Source organism: Elephas maximus, chromosome 20 (genome assembly GCF_024166365.1).
Source record: "Elephas maximus indicus isolate mEleMax1 chromosome 20, mEleMax1 primary haplotype, whole genome shotgun sequence".
Lineage (NCBI taxonomy): Eukaryota > Metazoa > Chordata > Mammalia > Proboscidea > Elephantidae > Elephas > Elephas maximus.
The window spans coordinates 10,469,211-10,482,868 of NC_064838.1; the positions used below are offsets into that span (position 1 = coordinate 10,469,211).

Below are 13,658 nucleotides of genomic sequence, written 5' to 3' on the forward strand. Positions count from 1 at the left end.
ACCTTTGGCTTAGAGGAAATGTAAGATGATCTGAAGATAAAGTAGGAGACAGATTAATGAAATTACTAGTAGGATTTTTTAGCTACATTTAGCTAAATTAATTAAGTGTTGGTAATGACTCAGTAAATGTTCACTGTAGATCTAAATACTGTACTATGACTTTGTTTTTCCTTGGAAGTTTAGTAGCAAGAAGAAAGTCATCTTTAAATGATCTCCGTTGGTTTTTGTTGTTTTTTACTACCATATCTGATGGAAGTGCCACCATCTCAGATTATTTTGTTAGGTCCCTTTTTTCTGGGGATAAACTTGCTCTTTCCTGGGCTCCTGATATTCCTGTTCTAGTTTGTGCCAGTGGCTTCTAGGTCTGTTGTTCAGCTCTCATCCTTAAACTTCCTTGACGGATGCCTTTGATGAATTCGTTTTTTTCTGGATCCCATGTCTTCCTTTTTGGTATAAACCCTCACTTTATTCCACATATCTCTAAATAATTTTCATTAGAAGGAGCTTGTGAGGTCTGAATTTTGAGTCTTTCTATGTCTAAAAGTGTATTCTGCCTTCACACTTACTTGCTTGTTTAGCTAAGAATTGTACTTTGAAGAGTATTTTCTTGTAGAGTTTGGAAGCTATTACTCTGTTGTGTTCTAGAATCCATAATTGGGAAGTTTGATGCCATTTTGATAGTTGTTCATTTGTATTTAACTTTTTAATTTTTCTGTTAGGTAGATTTTAGGCTCTCTCATTCTTCACGATCTGAATTAATGAAAATTCAGATTTTCATCTGTACCTCGATTGCTTCCTATTTCATTATAATGTGGCCCTGTGGTCCTTTCTATCTATGGACTCTAGTTTTTTGAGATCTTTAAAAGTTGGTTCTAAATTATTAATACTACACGACGTGGCTGCCTTTGAGGAACTTATTCAGCAGTATAGATTCTCATCTTTTCTAACAACTTAGACCCTTGAGGCTGAGGAAAGTAAACACAGAAGTGAAGGTGGATTTCAGAAGTCCTGCCGTCATAGCCCAAAGGTCCTCCAAAATTATAAAATGTTCCTAAGAGCTCATATTTTACCTTAATTTTTTTTTTTTTGCATTTTTTCTATTATCGTTCATATTGATTTTAATATACAAGTCTTTAGGCCATGTACACAAATTTCAGAAAAATGGAACTCATGGAGATATAGGTAGAGACCATATTGATATATTTTCAAATCCTACATTTTACTTGGTTAGATTTCAGTCACTTTATCTGTAATCTGGACATAAAATCCACAACACAGGTAGTCATGTGGAGTTAAGGAAAAAAAAAAAAAAAGGGCGTTAAAATAGTACCACTTCCTATTATTCTCCTCAGTAGGTATACTCTTAGAAGTATATGAAAGTACCCATCCCAGCATCAAGCCCATTGTAGGTGCTCAGTAAATGTTAGTTGTTTGTCTCTTTTCTGCTTTAAGTACATAAGCACCATATTCATTTATATAGTATAATTAATTATGCAAAATGAGGCTTAGGTTCATGTATAAATCACATGGATTGGTTGTTTCTTTTACAGATCACTAAAGTTGTTCTTAGCAAAGGTTGGAGGTGTCTTGAATGCACTGTATGTGAGGCCTGTGGGAAGGCTACTGACCCAGGAAGACTCCTTCTTTGTGATGATTGTGACATAAGTTATCACACCTACTGCCTAGATCCTCCATTGCAGACAGTTCCCAAAGGAGGCTGGAAGTGCAAATGGTACTCTAGGATTTACATTTCCGTTGTTAGTCTTTCAAGTTCAGAACTTTCCCACATCACTTTAGTTTTAAAAAATTAGCTACATCTGTTTAATTGCATAATACGTGTTTACTATGGTGGATATCACTAATCAGAAAATCAAGTATGCATTAAATAATTTTCCCCTATTGTGTTCATGTGTAGCTTCTTAAATTACAGGAACTAAATAAGTAAATAAAATTGAGACTTTGTGGGGGGTTTAAATTTCAGGTGCGTTTGGTGCAGACACTGTGGAGCCACGTCTCCAGGTCTAAGATGTGAGTGGCAGAACAATTACACACAGTGTGCTCCTTGTGCCAGCTTGTCTACATGCCCAGTCTGCTATCGACACTACAGAGAAGAAGATCTTATTCTACAGTGTAGACAGTGTGATAGGTATTGTGCTGGTTTTTGTTTGTTTGTTTTCATCTTTTATCTTTCTAATGTAGCAAAAGGAAACGGAAAATAACTTTCCTAGGACACAAATTTAAGAAACAAAGTTTTTTTGCTTTTCAGGCGTTCAGCTGGCTACATACATACTCAACGGAAGTGATCCCTTCTTTTTAATTCTCAATCTCAGACCAACTGGGAGCTTTTTGAGAGTTTTATGAATCCTTCAAAATTATATGCAGAATTATTGCTTGCATATATGCATTTTTCTGTGGAGGGTTTCTGAATCTTTTATTAAGTTATAAAATGGATCTCACATACTCGATTTTTCTTAAATCGTTTTTTTCTTGAAGCTGTAACTTTTACTAGATACTGGTTCCTGCCCTCCATAATTAACATGTGTGCAGCTTCTGCATCAATGTTGTTTTCTTTGGATTCAGTGGCATATTACTCTGCTTCGTTACACTTCAGCACTATACATATAATATTACTAGCAGTATTATTTCATCTGTAGTTCAGGATTCTCAGGAATTTGCCTAACAATTCTTTGTTCCTGGGCAAGACAACTGCTTAACTTTATTTCCCAATTACCATTCAGCATCACTTAAATGAGTTGTATCTACTCTGAAGTAGGTGTGATATATGTATAGACTACACACGTACTGTGCCATTTGTAGTCTTCTGGGTTTCTTTCTAATTGCCCAAACCAGCTTACTTGCTCTCTTTGACATACTCAGTGCATGATCATAAAACAGTTATCCTCCTTATGTACTGTGCTTTTGCTCCTTACCTAGTATTTGTTCGCATTTTCTTTCCCAGCTCTTTGAAAGTTTTATGTGGGTCATTGGGGGAGCGAGTCAGGAGAAAAAGTTACGATGAACTAGATGTGGGGAGCATTTGAGGCTTAAGAGCTTTGAGTTTGAAGACTGTCAATTCCTATTATAATTTTTAAAAGGAGATACTTTTTGGTGTATTCAGCTTTTTTAATGTACAAATGTGGTCTTTTTAGATGGATGCATGCAATTTGTCAAAACTTAAATACCGAGGAGGAAGTGGAAAATGTAGCAGACATTGGTTTCGATTGTAGCATGTGCAGACCCTATATGCCTACATCAAATGGTAAGAGAATAAATAGTGTCCATACTGGCACCTTGCTGTTTATTGCCATGAGTGGTCTTCACTCTAATTCTTTTTCTGTTTTGTGAAATCATCATTTTAACAAGTATTTTATAAAAAATAAGGTATTTTATATAAATGAATTCTTATTACCCCAAGTTAATACATTAAAACCATTTATTTAAATGAAGCATGTATTTTAGATATGAAATATAATTTTGCTTTCAATACACATGATTCTGTAGTTACCAGTGATATGTTGCATAATCTGGTGTATAATCCGATACACTGATCTCTGCCGATTTTTCTTCCAATTTATTTTCTTCATAACCTCTCCTTATTGTAAAGACAGCTTTGAATCATATTTACTACTCAAGCATTTATTTTAATGACATGGGATGAAGAAGTAGAAATTTTACTCACATTAATCTTTACATGTGCTTTACCTTTTCTGAAAACAAAAATTGCCTAAATTTGTCTTTCATTTCAGTGCCTTCCTCAGACTGCTGTGAATCATCACTTGTCGCACAAATTGTCACAAAAGTAAAAGAGCTAGGTAAAATCCGAAATGCTTGACTATTCTTTACAAAAACTATATAAACGGTAATTTTTATATAACTGACTTGCCATGCATTATATGAAACCTGCTTTCTTTGTATGGGTCTTCAACCCAAATAAAATGGTAGTCTTGTCCAGCTTTAGTGGGACAGTGTTCCTATAAATTTCAGAAAATCGACAATAAAAATAATAGCTTTAGAATAACCATTAATGCCATATTTGATTTGGCTGCATTGGTGTATTAGCTGTGTTTTGTTGTCAGTTAGCAAAAAATAAGACCTGGTTAGCAAGCACATTCAATCTCTCACCACTATTTTGTAATAAATCAGCCTGGGATGGTAATTAAATATGATACTTCTATAACCAGTCATTCTTTTGCCTACTTGTATCTGATTCCATTTGATGCAAAAGCATTTGAATAGTACAGAAATTATCCTAATGATTTGTTTTTCAAATTGGTTTCTGGAGTATTTTACCTTCAGTGCTTTCCTTCTACATCCTTATATTGATACATGAAAATAGAAATACCAGGAAGACTTTTTTTAAACACTCAATAATTCTACCTATAATCCAAGAAAGTTTGGCCATTTAGACTTATTCATGGTTTTAATTGGGCACTGTCCAGTTAATTATTCACAAGTAATTGTTCACAAATAATTAACTGATTGAATAACTCTTCAGTGCCCAGTGGGAGCCCTGGTGGCACAGTGGTTAAACGTTTGGCTGCTAACCAAAAGGTCAACAGTTTGAATCACCAGCTGCTCCTTGGAAACAAAATGAGGCAGTTCTGCTCTGTTCTGTAGGCTCACTATGAGTCAGAACCGACTTGATGGCAGTGGGTTTATGGTGCCCAGTTAAGGATAACTGCTTTATAAAAGTCACATTCCCTTGATATGGGTATTTTGAAATGATAATTTATCAGTCAAATTTAAAATGCAAGTTTTCATTTGTATTCTTGGGATTCTGAAATTTCTAGATCCACCCAAAACCTACACCCAGGATGGTGTTTGTTTGACCGAATCAGGGATGACTCAATTACAGAGCCTCACAGTTACAGTTCCAAGAAGAAAACGGTCAAAACCAAAGTTGAAATTGAAAATTATAAATCAGAATAGTGTGGCTGTCCTTCAGACCCCTCCAGACATCCAGTCAGAGCATTCAAGGGATGGTGAAATGGATGATAGTAGAGGTAATAGTACTTTATTTTCTATGCACTGTGTTTGCAAGAATTAAAATAGCTTTCAAAATATGTGTAATTTATGTAAGGGTAAATTATATTGATCTAGGTAACCCTTCATGTAAAAATTGCCCTTTCTAAGTGAATGGTTTTCTTGGACCTTACCTTTTCAGGTTCCTTTGCTTTCATGTACATTCTTAGCACAGGCCTACCTTACAGAAATCTCCAGGAACACCATATCTTTAAGGATCACAGGTGGAGAAATTTAGAGGGTGGCTTGGCTGTAGTGTGCTAGATACCAGCATAAACCTTCTCAGATACTGTGATTTTGGATGCCATGTTTATCAGAAATTGAAAGTTTTAAGGTGTAACACTAGAGTACAACAAACAGGCTTCAAAATTTCTTTCACTGTTAAACATTAAAGGGGTTTTACTAGATTAAGGGATTATGAATCTTATGTAATCTCATGATCTTCACATAAAGGGTAGTAAGAGTGAAATTAGTATGGCTTGCAAGAGGGAGAGAAAACTATTTTACATAAATAATTCTCAGTTTGATTTGGAAATAGGCCTAAATAAGTTAAAATAGAATTCAGGAAATGTTCTTCACGTATAAGTTTATATTCCAGGGTGTTCATCATAAAATATTTATAAATAATTTTTTGATCAGAGTAAATATTAAAAAGTCTTTCTAGCTGAATTCTTAAGATAACAAAATCATTTTCGTAAAAATATTAGCTCCAATATGATTTAAATTTTTGCTTATCACTGGAGAAGATCCCTGTAGGCTTGTTTATTTTTAGAGTGGTTATTTCTTTTCAGATGATTCAGAAATAAAGTAATTATTTTTTTTCTATTAAGGAGCTCTGTTGGTGCAATGGTCAAGCAACTTAACTGCTAAACCAAAAGGTCAGTAATTCAAACCCACCGAGCTGCTCCACAGGAGAGAAGACCTGGCAGTCTGCTCCTGTAAAAACTAATGCCTGGAAAACCCTATGGGGCAGTTCTTTACTGTCACATGGAGTTCCTGAGTCGGAATTGACTTTATGGCACCTGACAACAGCAGCTAGTATTTATTGAATGCCGGCTGCATGCCAGGGAGCCCTGGTGGCACAGTGGATTGACTTGATGGCACCTGACAACAGCAGCTAGTATTTATTGAATGCCAGCTGCATGCCAGGGAGCCCTGGTGGCACAGTGGTTAAGAGCTGCAGGTGCTAACTAAAAGATCAGCAGTTCAAATGCACTAGCCGCTCCTTGGAAACCCTACAGGGCAGCACTGCAGTGCTCTGTAGGGTCACTATGAGTCAAAATCGACTTGGTGGCACACAACAACAACAACTGCGTAAAACAACTGAACAAAACATAAAATTCTCTGCTCGTGGAGCTTACGTTTAGGAGGCAAGGATATAAAAATAACAATCACAAGTTAATTATAGTATGTTTGCCAAGTACTATGAAAAAAAAACTACGGAGTAGGGTAAGGGGGGTTGGAGGTACAGATGATGGTGAGAGAGCAGATAAAATGGTGGTAGGGCAAGCTTCATGGAGTAGGCAGCATTAAAGAGCTGAGCACTTGATTATCTGGGGAGGAGAACTCCAGGCAGTGAGTAAATCAGTGCACAGATTCTGGGTAGGAGCGTACCTAGCATGCTTGAATGTCCAGCAGAGCAAGCTAAGGTGAGAATAGGTGATGAGATCAGAGCGGTAGGAAGGTAGGTAGCTCAGTAGATCATGCAAGACCATAAGACAGTACTCCAGGAGTTTGAATTTACTCTGGGTATAATGGAAGCTCACTGGGGATTTCTGAAGAGAAGGGTGGCATGACGTTGGCTATATTTTAAAAAGAATACTCTGCCGTGACTACACTGTATGGGGTCAAGGTGGCAAGTAGATCAAGTAGGCGTTATAATAGTCCAGGTGAAAGAGTCATGGCTTGGAAAGAATATGTCTTTTGTGTGTTCCTGATAATTTATCATTTAATCCTCACATTTATTTTATAGTAGTAGTTTTGGGTCTTTGTGGTTGGGAGAAGAAAAGCTTTCAGGTGCTTGTATGTAACCAATGTTTAAATAACTATTGACAGACACTTTTTGAAATTTTAAGTGGTTTGGGACTTGTGAAGAAATAGTACCCTGGAACAATCTAGATCATTATTACTCAGAGTGTGCTGAAGAATTCTAATTTCTAAGGATACTGAAAGATGCCTGAAAAAAAAGTTCCAAAGTCACTTAAATTTGGGAAATGCTGCATTACACAAAATTTGAAAGGTTGCTTGATGGTACACGTTATTTCCCAAATTATGAGATCATAGAACTTTTTTGGGGGGGGGTTATTTAACAAATTACACAACAGAACATACGCCCATAACAGTTTTTACCTATACAGTTCACTGACCGTGGTTACATACTTCAAGTAGTGTCACCATTCTCATCATCTTTGCCACTGGTGTTTCACCACCGTTAACTGGTACTCACTTCCCCTTAATGTTCTCTTCTGTGCTTTAGAGTTACTGTTGTCATTTTGATACCTCAGAGTTAATTCTTCAACAGGGTACATTATTAAGGCAGACATTTTTTATTTATTGAGCTAGATTGTTTAGTTTAAAGATAACTTTATGGGATAGTTTCAGCTCAAGGTTCAAAAGTTGTTTTCAGGCAATAGATTTGGGGGTCCCCCCAGTCTCAATGTGTCCAGTAAGCCCAGTTTCCAATAGGAATTTGGAGTTCCATTCTATAATTTTCCTCCTTTTGATGAAGATCCATCTGTTGGGTTCCTGAAGCTCTGATGAAGTTTTTTCCCTTGGAGAGTAGGCTTCTGTTACGGAGAACACTCTGGGAGTATTTAAAGTGGCTGCTTTTCCCCCCGCTCCTGCCGGAGCCTTGAAGGGCCCTTTCTTAGATCTTCACAGTGAGAACCTGAAAGGTCATAGAGCTTTTTAAAAACAAAACTACACGAAAACAGCAAAACCTTAGGAAGTTTCCCTGTGACTAAGCACCCTGTGAGCAGCACTGTGAGAAGTGGTGTGCACTTTTTTTTGTATTCTTGTGTTGACACTTGTCAGAATATAAGAAAATGACATGAAAAAGCCACTACACTTCCTAGCTTTCCATTTACATGGTACAATAGTCCACCTTTAATTGTTTTAGTGAAACTCTCATTTTCAGAGTGTTTCCTATGAATATGAAAAAAGATTGTTGTTTAGCATTTTGGATGTTTTTGTTGATTGTTTTTTTTAAATCAAGAATTACCACAGCTTTGCCCCACTGAGACTCTATAGATCCATATGTTTAAACTCAGTTTTATGGCACTTAAGTATGCCTGTTCAGGAAGAAAACACAGGAAAAGGTCCTAAGAATATGATCCTTGTATGTTATGCCAAGATTTCTAATAAAACCCTCATTTTTGAAAGTGCCTATTTTTCTGCTACTATGTATAAAGCCTAAAATCTACCAAGTTTTACACTGTTTCACTAATGTGTTTTAATCACATCTGAACACTCTTTGTAAAATGTTGAACAATGACCAGTGTTCAAGCCTACTTTGAATATTTTTAAGCAAGTTGTTTAACTTCTTTGATACTTAGTCTTCTCATTTATAAAATATGTATGGTAGGACCATCCTCTTAGGGTAGTTGTGCTGAAGATCTGAGAAAATGCACGTCAGGCACTGAGCACAGTGCTTCACACATATGAAATAAATAAAAAGCTGTTACAGTATTGGTGCTAAATAAATGCTTCACAGATAACTGCAGGTAGTCCTGGACTGTGGTAATAAATGTGAAACGTTTATTGAGAATACTGCCTTCTCGGTAAAGCCTACCCGACCACCCATTTCATTTGATCTCTCACCACCATCTGTACCTCCAACCCCCTTACCCTACTGTTTTTTCCATAGCACTTGGCAAACATAATTAACTCGTTTATTATATTGTTATTTTTACACTCTTGCCTCCTAACATTAACGTAAGCAGAGGATTTTCTGCATTTTGTTCACTGATACGACCCTGATGTAACAGCATTCTGTTCTGATGGCTCCGTAATAAGTTATTTCTAACAAAAGTCTAATACCTCATTGTTAGTAGTAGTATTTCAATTTTCAGTATTATTGCCTTTTATTATCAGTGTCTCTACAAATCCAATCTTTATTTGTCTTTGGGGTTTGGAAACATTACATACAAACTGATAGCTGTAAGTTTCATACATCCCACCCAGCCCACATATATACATTAAAAAATACACAAATCATAAAAATCTACTCCAACAATGAGGAAGAGTTGGGTGACGTTGGCATTTTGTCAGTTGCAGTAATAACTCCACTGTGGAAGGTTCTGGATCCTCTGAATTATACCTGGGAATGGGGAGGGCATTTCTCGTCGGAAGAGTAGTGAGAGTTGTTTGTATGGTCCTTTTCTTTTTTTTCGTCTATTTTGTGGTAACATGTCACTGCTTCCCAAATTTGTTTATCGATCTTAGCAAAGCAGTCAGTGTTAGGGCCTATGTTTTCAAGCAACTAAAGCCCCTGATTTAGTTTAGGAAAAAAAAACTCCAGCTGATCCTTCCACTGTAAAACATTTTGACAGTTTCTCTCCTCTTCCTCATTATTTCTTCTTCAGCGTTTCTTTCCTCTTCAAAACTCATTAAGTCCTGATCTGTCAGTCCCCTCTTCATGATCTGTGAGCTGTTCTGCATGGGCAATGCCAAGTTCTAAATTCAGCATTCTTGCCATATGGACAATTTTTCTAACGTTGGCTTCCATTAGCAGTATCTTGGTCAAATGGTTGGAGTGATATAACTCAGCGATTTTTTTCCATATCCCCTGCGTGCGTTTTCCTGTAACTTTCTCCCAGGAAGACGTACCAATGATAAGATGAATTAAAAAAACAGATGGTCTTAAGTGTGGTTTGTCGTAACTCGAATGAGTTGTAAGTTGGGGACTACCTGTGTTTTCTTTATCTTACAGAACTAAAACAAAATCCCAAGCTATTGTTTTTAAATGTGATGTAAGAAAGGAAATCATGCCTGTGCTTGTTTCTTTGAATACTTATGGTGGAGGAGTGTCTGCCAGAATTCTTCTCTCTACTCAATGTGTCCATACATTTTTCTTCATTTTGTAAGCTATAGAAAAATTATCAATGAAAGCACGTGTAAATGTTTTCCTCTGTATTATTATGTCATACCTGACAGGCTACTTTATGAGGAAGTACAGTACATAAGGATGAAGCTAGATGATTTTAAAATTAAATTTTGGAAAGCCTATTAGGTAGAAGTGATCTGAAACGTGCATTTGTAGACTTGAGGCTGTCAGAATACGTGTCCCCATAGAAGTATCTCACACTGGTTTCCACAGGAGGCTGTACAGACTCCCAGGTAACTTGTGATGCTCCTAGAATATTGTAGCAATCCTCTGGTTTTTTTGTTGATTTTTAACACTTCTGAGATGTGTTTAAGAAAGTCATAAATGGTCACCTTAGTATAGCAAAAGCAAATCTCTTGTGTAATCTGGTTTCTTTTTAATTCATCTAGTGCAATGTAGAAACTCTGTCAGTACAAATAATTCCAAACCAAAAGAAAACAACACCCTGTGTGTCTTAAGAGTGAGAACACAGTCCCTTGCCCCTCAATTGTCAGGCCCCGACATAGACCATCACAGCGTAAATGGGTGCTTGGCAGGTGTCAGAGAAGACTGCACTTAGGCACTAGCAGGGAAGGGACACGGGCAGGGTAGAGGGAGTAGGGAAGTGGTCTTAAGTAGCTATAGGAGACAGGGAAGAGGGAAATAACCCGTCCATGCAGATGAGGTGGCTGCTTCCTCATGACTTACCTGCTCCTATAATGTTAGTGTGAATTCCCTCAACTTTTTAGATTGGATTTTTGGACAGGTTATACGTTCACATGGTTCCAAATTGAAAAACAGTAAAAGAGTGAACAGTGAAAACTCTTTTCTGCCCCGTAGTCATGCCCCCAATTCATTTCACCAAAGGCAACTATATCTCGTGTATCTTTCCAGAGGCGTTTTTGCGTATGTGAGCAGCTGTGTATGCGTTCTGCTGTCCCTCATTTTGTATGGCTGCAGGTGCTCCTTTGTTTTGTTTTTAGGAACTTATTCTAGCAGTTCCCTCCACTGGTGGTAAACCAGAGGGCATGTGCATTTGTAACTATTTATGATGAGTGGGTTTTGTTATTGATTAGATACTATTTGTGCATGATAAAAAAAAAAAAAGTACAAAGAGTTTAAAAAGTTGAACAGTGAAAAGTTAGTCTCCTCCCAGAGATCGAGTTCCTGTCCAGCGAGAGAACCAGTGTAACCACATAAACTTCCAGAGGTTGTCTATCCATGCACAAATACGTATCGATGGGATAACTTTTCGTATTTGGGCAGTGTACTGTGTTTTCCTTCGCTGCAGTCTGTGGGAATCAGAAAGCCCTTATTAAGATGTTCACTAAAAGAAACCTTAGGCTTTAGTGACACCAGTCATGTTGGAGCCACTTTATACACCACTTTTTACTTTTTGAAAGCACCCTGGTGGCGTGGTGGTTAAGTGCTCAGCTGCTAATCGAGAGGTTGGCGGTTTGAGCCCATCACGGAAGAAAGATGTGGCAGTCTGCTTCTTTAAAGATTTACAGCCTTGGAAACCCTGTGGGGCAGTTCTACTCTGTCCTATAGGGTCACCGTGAGTCAGAACCAACTCAACGGCAGCAGGTTCTCTAAGAAAGCGATGATTGGAATAAATCTTGAAAGATGAGTAGGTTGAAGGCAGAGGTTGAAGAAGTAGTAGAACAAAGAGCTTGATGCATTCAAGGAGCCATAAGTAGTTCACTGTGGTTGGAGCAAGATGAAACTGGAGAGTTTACAACAGAATCCTGGTAATGGGCCTTAAAATACGAACTTTATTTTGAGGGCATTGGGAAGACACTAAAGAATTTTAAGCAGAAAGTTGATACATATTTCTAAAAAGATCATTTATACTGAAATTTAAGGAACTGATTGGAGAGGGGGTATGCCTGGAGGTAGGGAAATTAGGAGGGTATTGAAGTAAGCCATCTGGAAGATTGGACTAGAACGGGGGTGATGTCAGGTGCCATTGAGTAGATTCCGACCCACAGCGACCCTCTATACAACAGCGAAACGCTGCCCAGTCATGCACCATCCCTCCAATTCTGTTTGAGCCCATTGTTGCAGCCCGCTATGTCGTTTCATCTTATTGAGGGTCTTCCTCTTTTTCACTGACCTCTGCTTTACCAAGCATGATGTCCTTCTCCAGGGACTGGTCTCTCCTGATAACACGTCCAAAGTACGTGAGATAGTTTCTCCATCATGGCTTCTGAGCAGCATTCTGGCTGTACTTCCTCCAAAACAGATCGGTTGGTTCTTCTGGCAGTCTGCGATATATTCAATATTCTTTGCCAAAATCGTTTTATTTCTCTCTACCACCATCCTTTTGGAAAGAAAAGTGATCCAGATAATGGTAGTAGAGAGGTAAAACGATTTTGAGAGATAACCAGAAAGTAGTACAGGCATCTTGATTGTGGGAGAAAAAGAATTGTCAAGGCTGTCCCCCAGGTGTCTGCACTTCCTCAGGGTAGGTTTCAATGTCTTTGGTGTTGATAGGTAGCACCTGGAAAAGGGGAGGAGGTTATCTTAAATTAGGATCAATTTTGGGTATTGAGTTTGTAGTACCTTGGTGATACCCAATTACAGCTGTTGTTGGAGCTCAGAAGAGAGTTCTAAGCCAGAGAGAGAGACCGCTTTAGGGCCCTGGGTTGAAGACATAATTGAAAACAAGGTGATGATTTGTTAAATGTAAATTGATTCATACTTTTTGACCATTTTGTGTGTTTTCCCTTTCCCTGATTGTGAATATTTCCTTTCCTGGGATTACTGCAATAAGCAGCACGATTTCTAATACCATTTAAGGCTTTTAAAATCTCTTTCTATACTTTTCCTATCAACTGGGATGCAGGATTAGAATAGCTCAGCAACCACTTTGCTTTTTATTTCTTATTACTTAGAAATTATGTATTTAATGTTTTCCAATCTTATCTGTACATTTACTTTTTTCCAGAAGGAGAACTTATGGATTGTGATGGAAAGTCCGAATCTAGTCCTGAGCGGGAAGCTGTGGATGATGAACCTAAGGGAGCAGAAGGAGCAGAGGGTGCCAAGAAAAGAAAAAGGAAACCATACAGACCAGGTATGGTGCCTGAGCTAGAAACTGCAGTATGATCAAACTGAGTTAACATAAGAAAAAAATAACACTGAGGACTTGAGTTAAAATTAAATTAATCAGGATTAAATATAGCACCTTAACAGCTTTTTTAGCTAAAGATTGTGTGTATAAAATTAAAGAACCAAACTGATTGAATATGCTTTTTAGCTGATGAATTCCTTAGGCTGAGTAAATGAAAACTGCACAGTAAGTCATTATTTAATGCCTTAGCCCAGATGTTAACTATTTTATTAAATGCTTTACTAAATTGGTTTTATTTGTATTTGGACTATGGAAACCATTTATGTATTCCCCTTTGTATACTTTTTCCCCCTTTGTATACTTTTATAATTCTTTTAATTTTCAGTATTGACTTTCTGATATTTGAATGTTTAAAAATTTATTTGAGTGTTTATACAGGAGTGACAGTAAGTATACAGTGTGAAGATGAACAAGACA

At 37.4% G+C, this 13,658-nt stretch overlaps 1 protein-coding gene across 12 annotated transcripts in view; it reads left to right on the forward strand.

The window, feature by feature from the left end:
- Positions 1 to 13,658, forward strand: part of KMT2C (lysine methyltransferase 2C) — a 397,882-nt gene that overhangs the window by 271,939 nt on the left and 112,285 nt on the right. For 9 of the 12 annotated variants that reach the window (XM_049863292.1, XM_049863298.1, XM_049863302.1 and 6 more), the window contains exons 19-25: positions 1,551 to 1,732; positions 1,982 to 2,146; positions 3,150 to 3,259; positions 3,747 to 3,812; positions 4,791 to 5,003; positions 5,853 to 5,900; positions 13,056 to 13,184. In XM_049863292.1, coding sequence (XP_049719249.1) covers positions 1,551 to 1,732; positions 1,982 to 2,146; positions 3,150 to 3,259; positions 3,747 to 3,812; positions 4,791 to 5,003; positions 5,853 to 5,900; positions 13,056 to 13,184 — 913 coding nt within the window. The remainder of the gene's footprint in view (positions 1 to 1,550; positions 1,733 to 1,981; positions 2,147 to 3,149; positions 3,260 to 3,746; positions 3,813 to 4,790; positions 5,004 to 5,852; positions 5,901 to 13,055; positions 13,185 to 13,658) is intronic. The other 3 variants (XM_049863299.1, XM_049863301.1, XM_049863297.1) reach the window with 2 other exon arrangements.